The 13,326-nt window shown below is 40.1% G+C and overlaps 1 protein-coding gene across 4 annotated transcripts in view; it reads right to left on the bottom strand.

The window, feature by feature from the left end:
* The window catches only part of adgrb2 (adhesion G protein-coupled receptor B2), a 448,357-nt gene that overhangs the window by 27,324 nt on the left and 407,707 nt on the right, over positions 1 to 13,326 (bottom strand). For 3 of the 4 annotated variants that reach the window (XM_030146710.1, XM_030146711.1, XM_030146712.1), the window contains 5 exons: positions 12,936 to 12,950; positions 10,913 to 11,085; positions 9,226 to 9,942; positions 4,184 to 4,219; positions 1,404 to 1,517 (listed from right to left, as the gene is read on the bottom strand). In XM_030146710.1, the coding sequence (XP_030002570.1) occupies positions 1,404 to 1,517; positions 4,184 to 4,219; positions 9,226 to 9,942; positions 10,913 to 11,085; positions 12,936 to 12,950 (1,055 nt within the window). The remainder of the gene's footprint in view (positions 1 to 1,403; positions 1,518 to 4,183; positions 4,220 to 9,225; positions 9,943 to 10,912; positions 11,086 to 12,935; positions 12,951 to 13,326) is intronic. The other variant, XM_030146713.1, reaches the window with a different exon arrangement.

The raw sequence follows: 13,326 nt of genomic DNA, 5'->3' as shown, positions 1-13,326 counted from the left end.
CTCCTTTAAACAGCTGTCCACTGTAGTGACCACTATGCATGAAAGGGTTAAACAGTTTACATCAGCAGATACTTTTGGTTGCCGGTGGATGTTTGGGTCTTTATGAGTTAAAGTGTTTATTTTGGGTTAAACACTTAAGATCGAAGTCACCCCTTGTTAAGTGGGTGGATGATGTTCTGTCACAATGTTGTTTTGAGATTTTCAGAAAAAATGCAGAGTTGACAGTGAGTCTTGTTGAGGATAATTTTAAAGCCATCTTTGCCCAGTTTCTATGGACAGGAAGGCTGCCAAGACAACAATCATGCTAATTCAGTGTTTGCATCATATGCTACACTATGAATGACTGATTGGGAAACACCTGCTCTACTTGTAATTCCATATCTGAGACTTCAGGGTTGTTTTCAGCCATTTCCTACATGTGTGACTATAACAGTAGTGAAATACTCACTGAAACCACCGCTACTAACAGTTCTATGTAATCACACCTCAGAATCACTAACAAAACAGAATGAGGTCAAGTGGTTTCTACTGTAAAATGAAAATCTTATCCATCAAACTGGACAATTACTATCCGCTATAACGCTGGAAGTTTCCGCCCCATGTGCTATAAACAGTTCTCCCCCTGTACAAATGATATGTTTAATGGTGTGACTTGTTGCCTGGAAACTACCTGTTTCTGGTTCATTTCACCAAACATCAAGAGGCGTTAATGACAGCTATCTTCAAATGTGTTTCCCCTTTGTTTTTGGCCCATTATCACCTTGTAAGTTTAATTTAGTCTAGAATTTCCCTGATTTACCCACTTTTAATAACAAGTATGGTATTAATAATTACCACTGTGTTATGAAACTACCCAACTCACACATTATTACTAAGCTGTAATGTAAAGCACCCCTGAAAGTGTCAAAACAATATGTCTCTGAAGTTATATTTGTGAGGTAGTTATTGTCTGATTCCCTGTGGATGTGATAACAACATCAATTGAGGAAATGACAGTGTGTAGTTTTTACACTCTACAATTTCCCTTGTTAGTGCTAACTATGTTTTCTACATTTCTCACACAGCAATTTGGCGCTGTAATGAATACAGCGGCCTTACAAACTATCTCATGTTTGTCAATGAGTGGGGGTTTCGCTTCAAATCTTTATAACTATGATCGTCTCAAGGCTGCATTTAAGAATAAATGCAATGTCACTGTGATGCTGATATTATTTATTGGGTTCTGACCACTTTCTGCAAAGCATACGGCTGCAATTTAAATGTGCATACTCGGTGCTTGCGTTCCGGTGTCAGTTCTTTAAATGCTGCTAAGGGGTTGTGGGGGCTCGGGGGGGTTGTGCGGGAGGAAGAGGAGGTGCAAAAGTACAATGGGTTCCCATCCCGCGTCTGGGCAAGGGTCTTACCTTGAATGTGGACATGGCTGGGTCCCTGCTATACCTGTCTATGGTGTGGAACTTGGACGAGTGGTTGAGCTCATGGTACAGCTCAGAATGTCTTTTGCGAGTGTGCATCACTTTCTGGAAGGGAAGAAAGGAAGGGACAGCAAAAAATGAAACCGAAGAGAAACTAAAAAGCAAAAAAAAAAAAACAAAAAAAAAAGCAAAAAGAAAAAAGGGGCAGGCAGGGGAGCAGGGGTATGGGGAAAAGGTTGAGGGGAACTGCAATGAAGCCAGCCATGGAAAGGGGTTAGAGAGGGACGCTGACAGATCGATTGCTGGCTCATGCTCATACATCATCCACTTCCTGAGTCTTTGAGAATTTGGCAAGTGGGAGTGCTGCAGAGTCTGTTAAGTGGAAATTTGGTGAAAATGACTGGCAGAAACGCCACTGTTTCAGACTGGTGGCTGCTAGCTGCTAGTTCTGTTAACTCAGGATTTTTGTCTAATTCATTACATGTCTAACAGACGGACCGGAATTTAACTCCAGACTTAACTAAAGGGATATTTGACAAAAACTGCCTTTCCTGCATTCTGAAAATGTCCATCTAGAAGGCAGCTAAGTCCAGATCTTTAATTCTCTGACAGCGAACTGCATTTGTCAGTGCGTCTACTGTTGTCTCCCGGTGCTAATGGGGAGAGCTGGAGGTGCTCGGCAGTAACTAATCAGCAAAGCAGCTTGCAAGGTTGAAAGTGACACGGGGGCAAGATGCCAGCACTCACACCCGCACACTTACTGGCCGAGGCCAACGCTTAGTACTGGCTCCAAATACTTCAGAGTGGGCAGCTTCATCTTTGTTCAGCTAAGACTGAGCTACTACAGCCTTGGAATGTGTCTCATTATTATATGTGCAGACTTTTTTCTTTTTTTTTTTGGCTTAGTCGTGTCTGAGTCATAAAATTCTATAGTTGAATAGAATTGTGACCTTAAGCAGATGATGATCCTCACGTCACAAAAAAAAGAATATTATTCAGTGCTATTTGGAGGTATTATAATTCAGTATTATATTCTTGATCCTTTATTTTTGCAATCTGAAAAGCTACAGCAGCATATTAGGGCACGTGTAGGTGATACAACTATTAGATCATAAAGTTATTATATAAAGAGCGATTTGACGTCTAAGTCATGACAATAAACTTCAATTCACCTTACAAAGTTGAATCAACTTGCCAATAACACCAAGATATAACAACCATCTGGACCTGAACTGAACACGTTTGTACATCTATCATAAAGACATGGAATACGGACAAAAATAATGGGACAATCATACCTAAATTGTATAGAATTTCCCATTCTTGCAGATTTGAAATATCATTTTGAAAATATTTGTGTTAGTTGTGGTTGATCGTCAAGATAAATGTCATATTAATGTCAAATCAATATCTTTAAAGGGTGATTTTTCTTCTTGAGAGAGAGCTGAACAAGCTAAAAAGTTGTCGTTTATAATGATTATTTGCAGGAAATTATAAATAATGAAAAAAGTGACATTTAGTGAAAATTCTGAAGCATTTTCAAAGCATTTTAGACAACAATGTAAAGAAAAATAACCCCCAGAACAAAATAGACAGTTATTGCAATAATATTTACTACAATATAAAATGTATGTTACTGGCTTTTTGTTGCCCCCTGTTATCAATGCAACACCTGAATTAATTGTGTCCCAATACTTTTGTCCATATAGTGTAGGCAATAGTGCATTCATGTACCTGGACCTACAACTGTTTCCTCACAAATTTCTGACTTTTTAATCTAAGCGAATATTTGAATCTTTCTTTTTCAGATTAAAAGCAAAGATATGGTTTTCTTTTAAATACCTGAAAATATTAACCCCCCGCCTAATGTTCCTTACCGACAATTGCCCTAATATGCCATCATACTAGAAAAAAATTCTATTATGCTTTAAAATGAATTAACCTTCCATCGTATTACGGAAATGTACATTTTGTATTCATAGTCTTCTTTTCCATTCTCTTTCTCAAAAGTCAGTGGTTATTTTATGAGAAAACCATTGCCTTTTAGGAGAGTTAAAACTCATGCAGCGTCCACTAATGGATCTCCAGAAAAAAAAAGAAGAAAAAAAAAAAGCCAGATACAGTAAGTAAATGATCAGCCACAGTCACTGTTAGTAGATTGTCACCACACATACCTTCAATATGATATGTCTCCATGGTGGAGGGTGAATGTCCAGTCTTTATGAACAGTCTTATTGAAAAGTGCAAAGGGTTCACTTTAATGCAGGTTTTACTGTAGAAATATTCACTAGAGACTGGAGATTCACAGAACCCCCTGGTCATTTTATGGAGTAGACGCCTAACACAGATATACTCACACACTGCCAGACCATGTCGTTCCAACAGATATATCCAGCCAATCAACTACAGCCACATGAACAGTACGTGTCGACCCAAAACTGATTTGTAGTTTTCATTCAGACACAAGAAGCATACTACTTCGCTGTTTCTTCAACCAGGACACCCATGATGACATGACAGCATCATTTGGATTAGTCAGAGGGGAAGTTCTGGACTCAGAAATCGATTAATTAGGGAGAGCATTAAGACCTTTGTTGGAGAAACAGCTTATTATGTAAAGTAGGTCTGAACTGCTTTAAATGCAAGGGAGACGAGTGTGAAGGGAAGGGTTTAGCGATGCTTTTTTTTGCTCCTCTATGTTACTCAAGTCCTGGCAGAAGCACATGAAAGCAGAGACAGGCTGATGGAGGGGGTGAGGTCCGAGATCTTACCTCGAAGTCCAGCTCAGAGTACCGTACTCTTTTCCTCTGGAAGAGGAGGGGGCAGGGGGAGAGAAGACAGCATCAATGACCACCCCTTATCCACTACTGAACTTTTCAACCTCTCTGTATTCATCTCTCCGTGGATCTCTCATTGCCATTGTTTGGTAGCAAAAGAAGGGAGCTAATACGCGCCGGCTACTCACCAAGATACAGACATTCTTACAAATGTCAAAGCAAAAAGCAAATTATTCAGTCTATTTCAATGTAATGAGATTAGTGAAGTGGAATAACCCAGAATTAGAATGAAATAATAATTTCTCGGCTCACATACTCTCAAATATAATCATTACAACACCAGCATAAATCACCCTCTTTGCTATTTTTGGAGAGTTTGTTGGAGACACTCAGATTAAAAAAAGAAACGCCGTCAAACATATAAGAAATGGTTTTCATCCTCTAATCTTGTTTGGACTCCACCACTCTCCTCTTAAGTGCCTCGGTGGCTATAGTGAGTAGCACACAAGCCGCCAATTTAACAGCTGCAGACGTTTCCAACTCATCTGTCCCTGACATTGCATTGCATTACATTCCATCTCTGACTTCCTTTCTGGCTCTCGCTCTCTGCCAGATTTGCATTTGGCAGTGAGAGCAGCAACTCTAAACAGTTAGTTAAAAGCTGTATTTATTCTTTGAGAGGCCGGAGTTGCTGATCTGATACTAAAGCAGCCAAAGCTTTAAGAGGTAACAGGAATGCAAAATGATAGAAGTAAGTGTGTTGACTCACTGATGTCCTGTTGAATGCAACCGACACCGTTTACAACAATGCAATTACAATCCTCCGATAGACCAATTCTTACCTTAAACAGAGACATTCCGTGATTGAGTCTACTTGTGGTTGACATGCGGCATGCATATACTTACAAGTAAATTGCATGTTTTGGTGAGGACACGTATAGCTCATTAACTCATGAAAATCTTAAGCAATGCTCCTGTGGTTTGCAGTTATGATGACATGATGGTTACTGGTCTTAAATTTACACCCAGTCAACAGCCACACATTAGTGCTTCATTTATCTTCACACATGTACATGGAGGAAATCATAATGCACACGGGGCAAAAAAAAAAAAAAAAAAAAAAAAAATTGCTATGTGGATATATATGTTGAAATCCAAAGGCACAATATACAGTATAACATGTGCAGGCATATTTTTGCTTTGTGTGTTGTGCTGGGATTTGATCACATGACCATATCAACTCCATGAATAAGCTAATGGCATAGTTTTACAAATAGTTTTGCAGATGAGAGAAACATTTAGGGGTGAGCAAAAGAATTTTGGAGCAAAAACCTATCCTTTACATAGAAATCTATGAACAGGCAAATGAGATAATCATTACCTTAGAAATGGAGTTTGTTTGTTCAGCCTGAACCAGGGCTTGCTATTTTTCTGTTCTCAGATTGTCAGGAATATACCTGTAATACTACATCGTCCACTGGAAGTTGGAAGGATAATCGCTAAGAGGCTGATACTAAAAGAATGAAAGTGTCCAAATCGTCCTTTTCAAATGTGGGTCAGTGATATGTTGTCATTAATTAACACAGATGGAAAAGCTCAGGTCTTTGAGGACATGTTCTGTGAATACTTTTCCAAGTGCTTGGACTCTGTTTCTTGCATACTTGGAGGAAATTAGATTGTACTAAGGATTATATCTGTATACCAGTGACTGTCCTCTGCCCCTCTTCCTTTCTTTAAGTAAGGACTGGCTAATTAATTAACTAATTAGTTGTTACACACATTTAAGCCTTTGTTTTTGTGTTTTGTGCTTTAACATAACTGAAAACAGCAAAATAAAATATTTTTTTTAAAAAATGGAGTTTGTTACCTTTTATAAATGCTCCACAAACTTAAGGTAAATACAAGAACTGATGAATCTTATCTGTATCAAGGTCGGACATTTGTATGTGCTTGTGTGTTTCTATAATGGTTGTGATGGAGTCTCCAGTGTTGGGAGCTGGTTACTGACATTCGAACATCTTCATTACTGAGCTAACGGTTTAATTTTGACCACTGCTGCTGCTGCTGAAGAGGACCAGATGAAACAATCTGGGTGTGAGCGAAAGGATTTTTGCAGAAAAATCGGTCCTCCACATTGAAAACACTAAACAGGCTTTTGTCATGAATGCAGACAACCAAGACACACATTAGCATAGAGATAGAGTTTGCTACTGTTAACCAATGCCTGGCTATGACAGACTCCACCACAAACGTCAGGCAAACACACAAGTACTGACAAACTGTACAGATTTAAAGGTGCGATGTCTGACATTTATGTGTGCACGTGTGTTTACGTTAAATTTGTGGTCATTAACGGACTCCATTTCTAAGCTAATGTTAGCTCGTATTGCACAGTTTTACCCACTCTATAGGGTAATGATGATGATTATCGTGGAAGACAACCAAAACATTTGGGCAATGCTTTCATAATCTGTTCATGAATACATGATTAATACATACATTGGAAAAAATCAAAGTCTTACCAAGTGCATTTTTCTCATTTCTAGTCAAAATATCTCATCACACTTAAAATAAGACATAATCACCTAAAGAGGAACTTCTCAGTGAGATATAAGAACTGATTTTTAGACAATAGATCTTGAAAATCTTATTTCAAGAAATCTTACCACGATCAATTTCACTTGTTACAATGGCAGATTTTTTTGCTTAATTCATGATTTTTTTTTTTGCTTAATTCAAGCAAAAAATCTGCCAGTGGAACAAGTGAAAATTATCTTGGTAAGATTTCTTGAAATAAGATTTTCAAGATCTGTTGTCTAAAAATAAGTTCTTATATCTCACTGAAAAGTTACTCTTTAGATGATTATGTCTTATTTTAAGTGTGATGAGATATTTTGACTAGAATTAAAAAGAAAAGGCACTTGGAAAGATTTAGATTTTTTCCAGTCTGCAATTTAGTTTTTTATTAATTTTTTCTGCATACATCACATGCAGCTTTGAATATGTTCTACAGCGTAAATCTGAAATTTAAAGCACAATGATATGCTAATATAGCCAGGGAATCTTTTCAATGCTAACGCTAAATTTACAGCTCAGATTTATAGGCCTTCAACTAAAAATCAAGAGTGAAATGAACACTGTGAGTACATTTACGTGATCCCTCCATTATGCATCACTGTGTTTGAGATGGAGTATAACACTACTGTGATTTAATCTTGAGAGGCACGCTCTGATATCCATCTCCAAATCAAGCATATTCAAACAGGGTAAATTATAGCAGTAAATTACATCCCACAGGTTTCTCTCAACAGATTTTTTTTTTTTCATTTTTTGGTATTCATGAGTGCACTCATAACCCGTCTGACAGTGATTTTTTATGCCTTTTAATGACTCGTCCTTAATGTCCTCAGCCCTAAATGAAGCATCTGCACTTTTTTTCTGAAGAAAGTATCATTTTCATCTCTTTAATCAACCTTGTGAGTCAGCGAGATACCACTGGGGGAAGATCCAAAGTGTGCATCTATGTGTGTGTAAGTGTCTGTTATATGAGTCCATGCTATCCTGTTCGTGTGTGTAAAATTAAGTTAAGCTGAAATACATTCACCACGGGTATTTCCTCTGATCCTGAATGTCTCCGTCCATCTGTTCTGCCACCTTGTACGCTTTGGAGGAGGTATCGCAGACGCACACATTGCACGCACTCGCACAATAAACTAAGAAGAAGCTGTCTGTCAGAATGACAATAACTCATCAACGCTCATTGTCTCAGTCAGAAGCAATAAATAGCACCGGGCTGAAAATAACAGGAGGCTCAGCAGCAGACACTCACCTGTGCTAATATCACAGCATGATCGACATAATGCTACGGTAGGAGTTAAGGGTTAGTTTTTGTTCAGATCATGATTTGTCAGTACCTGGTGAGTTCTGGGATTCACCATTTTTATCTATTTTCTTAGGTGAGAGAAAATTCTACTCTTACCAAGAAAAAAATTCTGTGTTTTCAGTCCACATTTTGTGTGTGCAAAGCATATATAATGTATATTTTACAGTTGAAGAGCAGAAAAAATAAATCAATATCATACACCGGTAGAATTTCAACTATATATTTCAGAGTTATAGCGTTTTAATGATTGAATTATTAAACATGAGGGCTAAAGAAGTACTACTCTCAGCTGTCAACGTCACCTCTTCAATTATTTCTTGAATTTTCAGGTCTTCTTGGCAGACCCCCATGTACTCCTGTCCACCTCCAATCAGCACTTCCATGTCAAACCATTTGCTTTTAACTTCAGTTGTCACCACACAGAGTTTTTCACTTTCCTGTAACACAACATTAATTTAGCAACTGCTGAAGTTATTTTCTGGTGGCGTCTCTGGGCATCTGCCAGAGTATGAGAACCTGGCACAACACCTGGCCTTATATAGTGTTCAGGAAGTCTTACCTCTGCTAATAAACCATCAATCACCTGCCCTCAGTCTATGAGTAAGTAGGAGTCATCATTCAGCGCATCTGGAGAAAGGATTTAGATGGCTGAGAGCACTTAGAAATGTACAAATGCTTCTGAATGAGGACAATATTTATATAAGACTAATTAAGTTAATTAAAACCACCTCATGAACATTTTCAATAAAACCTGCACTAATCATTTCTCATTTTTCTGTTTTCACAGTGTATGCAAGTGTCACAAAAATCTTGTTTAGTCTACTGTACAATGGCACATCCTAATTCTACAAAGTAAAAGAAAGGTTAATTAAATGTGTGAGGGTAATGGATTTTTACTTCTCATTGCAAATCAGCTTGTTTCATTTGTTTTTCTGATTTTTGACACCACTAGCATTATTTATATTTTTATTTTTTGAGTTCTTTAAGAAGTAATATCTGGACCAAAGCACATTCTTTCTGTAGCCCACTTTCTCAACACTTCTTCATCTATCATCCGCATGAGCTCAAAACCATGAGCTAAAATGAATGGTGGGTGAAATGAAGGAGCTGCACCACCAGCGGGAACCCTTCATCCCTCACCCCTTTCACCCACCTCCAGGGATCCTGCTGAGAGGCTGGTGTTGGCATTGGTGCTGCCCAGATTACGTGGCAGGGTCCTGGTTCTTTCCACTGCGGTTCCCCCTGTCAGAATCTGTCTGACCGATGGCCTCTGGCCCGGCTTCAGCTGGAGTGAATGCCCGTGGGAGTGCAAGTGTCCTCCGTGGGAGTGTACAAGACCACCCTGTGCCATCATGTGGCCGTGGTTGTGGGGCATGGTTTTGATCGTCCCATAGGAGCGGTTGAGGTTCATGGTGATGTTCATGTCACCCACACTAGACGGCACGAAATCAGCCGGATAGGCCTCGCTCTCAGCTGGGTGGAGGGTCAGGGGAGAGGGAGGTGGGGGGAAGGGAGGGTCCTCCACTGCGATGTTGAGAGGCTTGTCCTCACCCCCCAATCCCAGGCCTCCTCCTTGGGAGGAGGGCGCTGGAGGTTTGAGACTGACCGTCCTACGAGGTAAGACCATGTAGTCTCCCTCCCCTCCCCCTCCGCTCCCCCCTCCTCCACCTCCACTTCCTCCACTTCCAGCACTTCCGTCCTGGGAGGTGTTGGAGGAATTGGGCGGTCGAGCCCAGCCCAGCCCACTCTCGGTGCACAGATAGATGGGCGCACCGCTGCGCTGCTGCCCCTGCTGCCTCTGCTGATCCACATTCACCTCCTTCTTCAGTGGAGTCTCGCTTAGCTCATTCAGACCTCCTAAAGGTGGAACCTGAAAGAAAAAGAAGATATTATATGTATTTGGTTCAATACAGACTTGGAGCAAAACACACATTTGACAGTTCATCTAATGTAGTAATTTAGCATCTGTAGGGGTTTACAGTTAGGCAGATTAATGCTGACCCCAATTAAGACCCCTTTTGTCAACATTTTTTCACCAAGTGGCATGCATCTGATAATCTCAGGGAGTTATCTATGAATGCAGAATAAGGTTGTGGAGCTCATTAATTTGTTATGTAGGAACATTTATCTGTTTATTTACCTGCGTTATCACTAACAGTAGAATGATGGTGTCATTTACCAGCTAACTAGCTCTGATAAGCTTGCTCAATAATCATTGTAGTGATGGGTAAGTGTTTGTTATCACTTTTGTAAGTGATGTAAATCCAAGTGCCTTGCTACACCTAAATAAATCTCATTCATCCTTTATAAGACTGGTACTCGTATTCGTCTTCATCCGCTTATCTGGGTCTGGGTCGCGGGGGCAGCAGCCTCAGCAAAGAAGCCCAGACAGCCCACCCCGGCCACTTCCACCAGATGTTGCGAAGGAATCTCGAGACATTCCCAGGGCAGCTGAGAGATTTAATCCCTCCAGCATGGGTCAGCCCCGAGGTCTCCTCCCACATGGAAATGCCAAAACACCTCCCCAGGGAGGCATCCAGGGGGCATCCTCATCAGATGCCTGAACCACCTCAACTGGCTCTTCTCAACATGGAGGAGCAGTGGCTCTACTCTGAGTCCCTCCTGGATGTCTGAGCTCCTCACCCTATCTCTAAGGCTGAGCCTGGCCACCCTGCGGAGGAAACTCATTTCTACTGGTTGTTCCCATGACCTCATTCTTTCGGTCATTACCCTTTATAAAACACCAATTGCAATTTTGTAATAGCTTTCCTTCCCTTTTGAAACTGTATGTAACTTCTGGAACGGATAAACAGAATGCTAATGTAATGTAATTTTGATACCTGTACGATCAGGTTGGGAGGAGGAATGTTCCCAGGAAGTGAGCTGAAGTTGACCCCCACTCCCCCTTCCTGATGGGCTGCCAGCTTAGGATCATCCTCATCATCTAAGGAGATGCGAGACAGGGTCCCAGTGATGGTGGCTGGATTACAGGTGTTCACCTCCTTGAAAATGACTTGAGGGAGGTAAAGGGAATGTAAGACATTGAGCCAGTAGAAGAAAACACAGGAGAAGGAATAGGAGGAGTTTGGGTAGGTGGGGAAAGGAAAAAAAAAAAGAGGTGAAAGTTTAGAGTTTAGACGGAAGAGGGAGAGGAGTGTTTAGAAACAGGATGTTGAATGGAAAAGAATTGGTATAAATTATACCAGACACAAGGCAGTTGACAGAAACACAGACAAAAACTAGTAAAGAATACAAAGGATTTATCTATGCAGCCACTATCGCAGCATTCATGGATCCATGCACTGTCACTGTCAAATGAGGTACGGAGTCTCTGTGCAGCTCTCGTGTAGCTGTAAGCCACAGTTCTGCACAGACTAGACAACCGATTGCATCTCCAAAGAAAAGTTTCACTTCTTATTTTGGCCTCATATGATTCACACTGACTGAGATGAGTTTTGTCTCTGACACTGTGACCTTAAGTCCTGCTCCATCTCAAGATTTGTTGCTGAGCCAGGACTTTATTAGCTTGGAGAAAGAGTCTCAGGGCAAAATGTGCTGTGTGCTTCAAATGAAATGGAGCCAAATTCCCTTGCTGCTGAATCCTGTCCTGGATCTTGCTCACCGGCGTACTACTGCCTGAACTGATGAAGTCTGTGTGCTTTTATACACTCACATGTACAAAATACATGGATTTTTTTATGAATGAGGATGTTTCTTTACTTCAAAACAACGCCATTGAATAAGAACTATAAACTACTGATGCTGGCTTTGGGATTTCATGCATATTGTTGAGGAAAAACACTACAAACACACATTTCTAGAATAGGATTAATTATACCATGCTTTTAAGACACCGGGCCAGATTTACTAAGCATGGTAAATTTGCAAAAAACAAAAAAAGTGGCAATGGTAGAGGCTGTTTCTGCAGGTCTAACAGGTGACCAATGAACTTATATAACAGTTAAAGTCCTTAACATAGGTCTGAACTGTAGAAATTAATGGATTTTTTTGGTACAAAGGCTGATATGTCACTTTATGCTGCCTCTGTATTTGCGTTTTAATACATTATTAAACCCATGTTTGACTTCTTGAGGAGCCCCCTGGCCATTTAGAAGTGTTATCTGTCCCTGAAGTCTTCCCATTAGTGCCCTCGGGACAGTGCATGTGAAAATATCGACTCTGAAATCCAGCAACAGACATCACAGTACATTGTAAAGAGCCAGAGGTTAAAAATGAAGGGTTACAAGTTCTTCTAGCGCAGTGCGTTTTATACAACTCCTCCAGATCGTCTATGAATTTAATATTCCTACAAATACATATGCAGCAAGTCCAGCCTCGAACCTCCCAATGCCAACTTTTCACTGTGGATCTTTAGTAAATTACGACTTCCCCAAACCATGAGTAAATCTGGCCCGTAAAGTGTCATCTACACACCAACATCGCTCTACCATCACAAACATAAATCAAAGTCTTGTAATTCATGCTACACATCATGCTCATTCTTCACCATCAGAGGAAAGAATATTTACTTTGTATCACCAAAATCCAATTCTAGACCACAACATGTAGCTCAGACATTTTTTAAGGTAATCCATTGATGTGACAAAATGTCAAGCTACATGCTTGATCAAAAATTGAAACTGGGTCCTGCTGAGACAGAACCTAGCATTGTAAATGTTTCCCTGTCCTGTTGGTGCAAAGAGATATGAAAGGAGTGGACAGATTGTGACAAATCTGACCAACGTGATTTGTTCACATTTGCATCCAACAGCCGAGGCAAAGAGAATCAACCGCAGAAATATTCAAGTCTAGGTTCAGGACCAGGCAGCCTTGAGTAAGTCATTTGGGTGAAAAAAAACTTACATGGGTGTCCTCTCTCTGAAAGGGTGGCGGAGGAAAGTGACTTGTGTTAATATTTCAAAGAACACAAACTTATCACATACAAACACACACACAGATTAGACCAGTGGTTCTCAACTGGATTGGCTGTGGGACCCACTATCACCCCTCAATGACGACGACCCAAACTGATAAACTGCCAACACAGAAGACAAGTTTAACCCATAAAGACCCAGAGTACTTTTGTGGCAGTTCCCAAAATAATTTTTCTCTCTATTTAACCTTTCTTGAGTGATTTATCACCATTTATTATAATATTATTCTCTGTATTTCACATTTTTCAATGTAAATCATGTGTTTTCCTACATCTAATTTCTTATATTTAATTTAGATGTTCATGAAAATGCAGAGTAAA

The sequence above is a fragment of the Sphaeramia orbicularis genome, chromosome 11 (assembly GCF_902148855.1).
Source record: "Sphaeramia orbicularis chromosome 11, fSphaOr1.1, whole genome shotgun sequence".
NCBI lineage: Eukaryota > Metazoa > Chordata > Actinopteri > Kurtiformes > Apogonidae > Sphaeramia > Sphaeramia orbicularis.
Note: the sequence above shows the minus strand (reverse complement) of the source record. Positions and strands in the feature narration are given on the sequence as shown.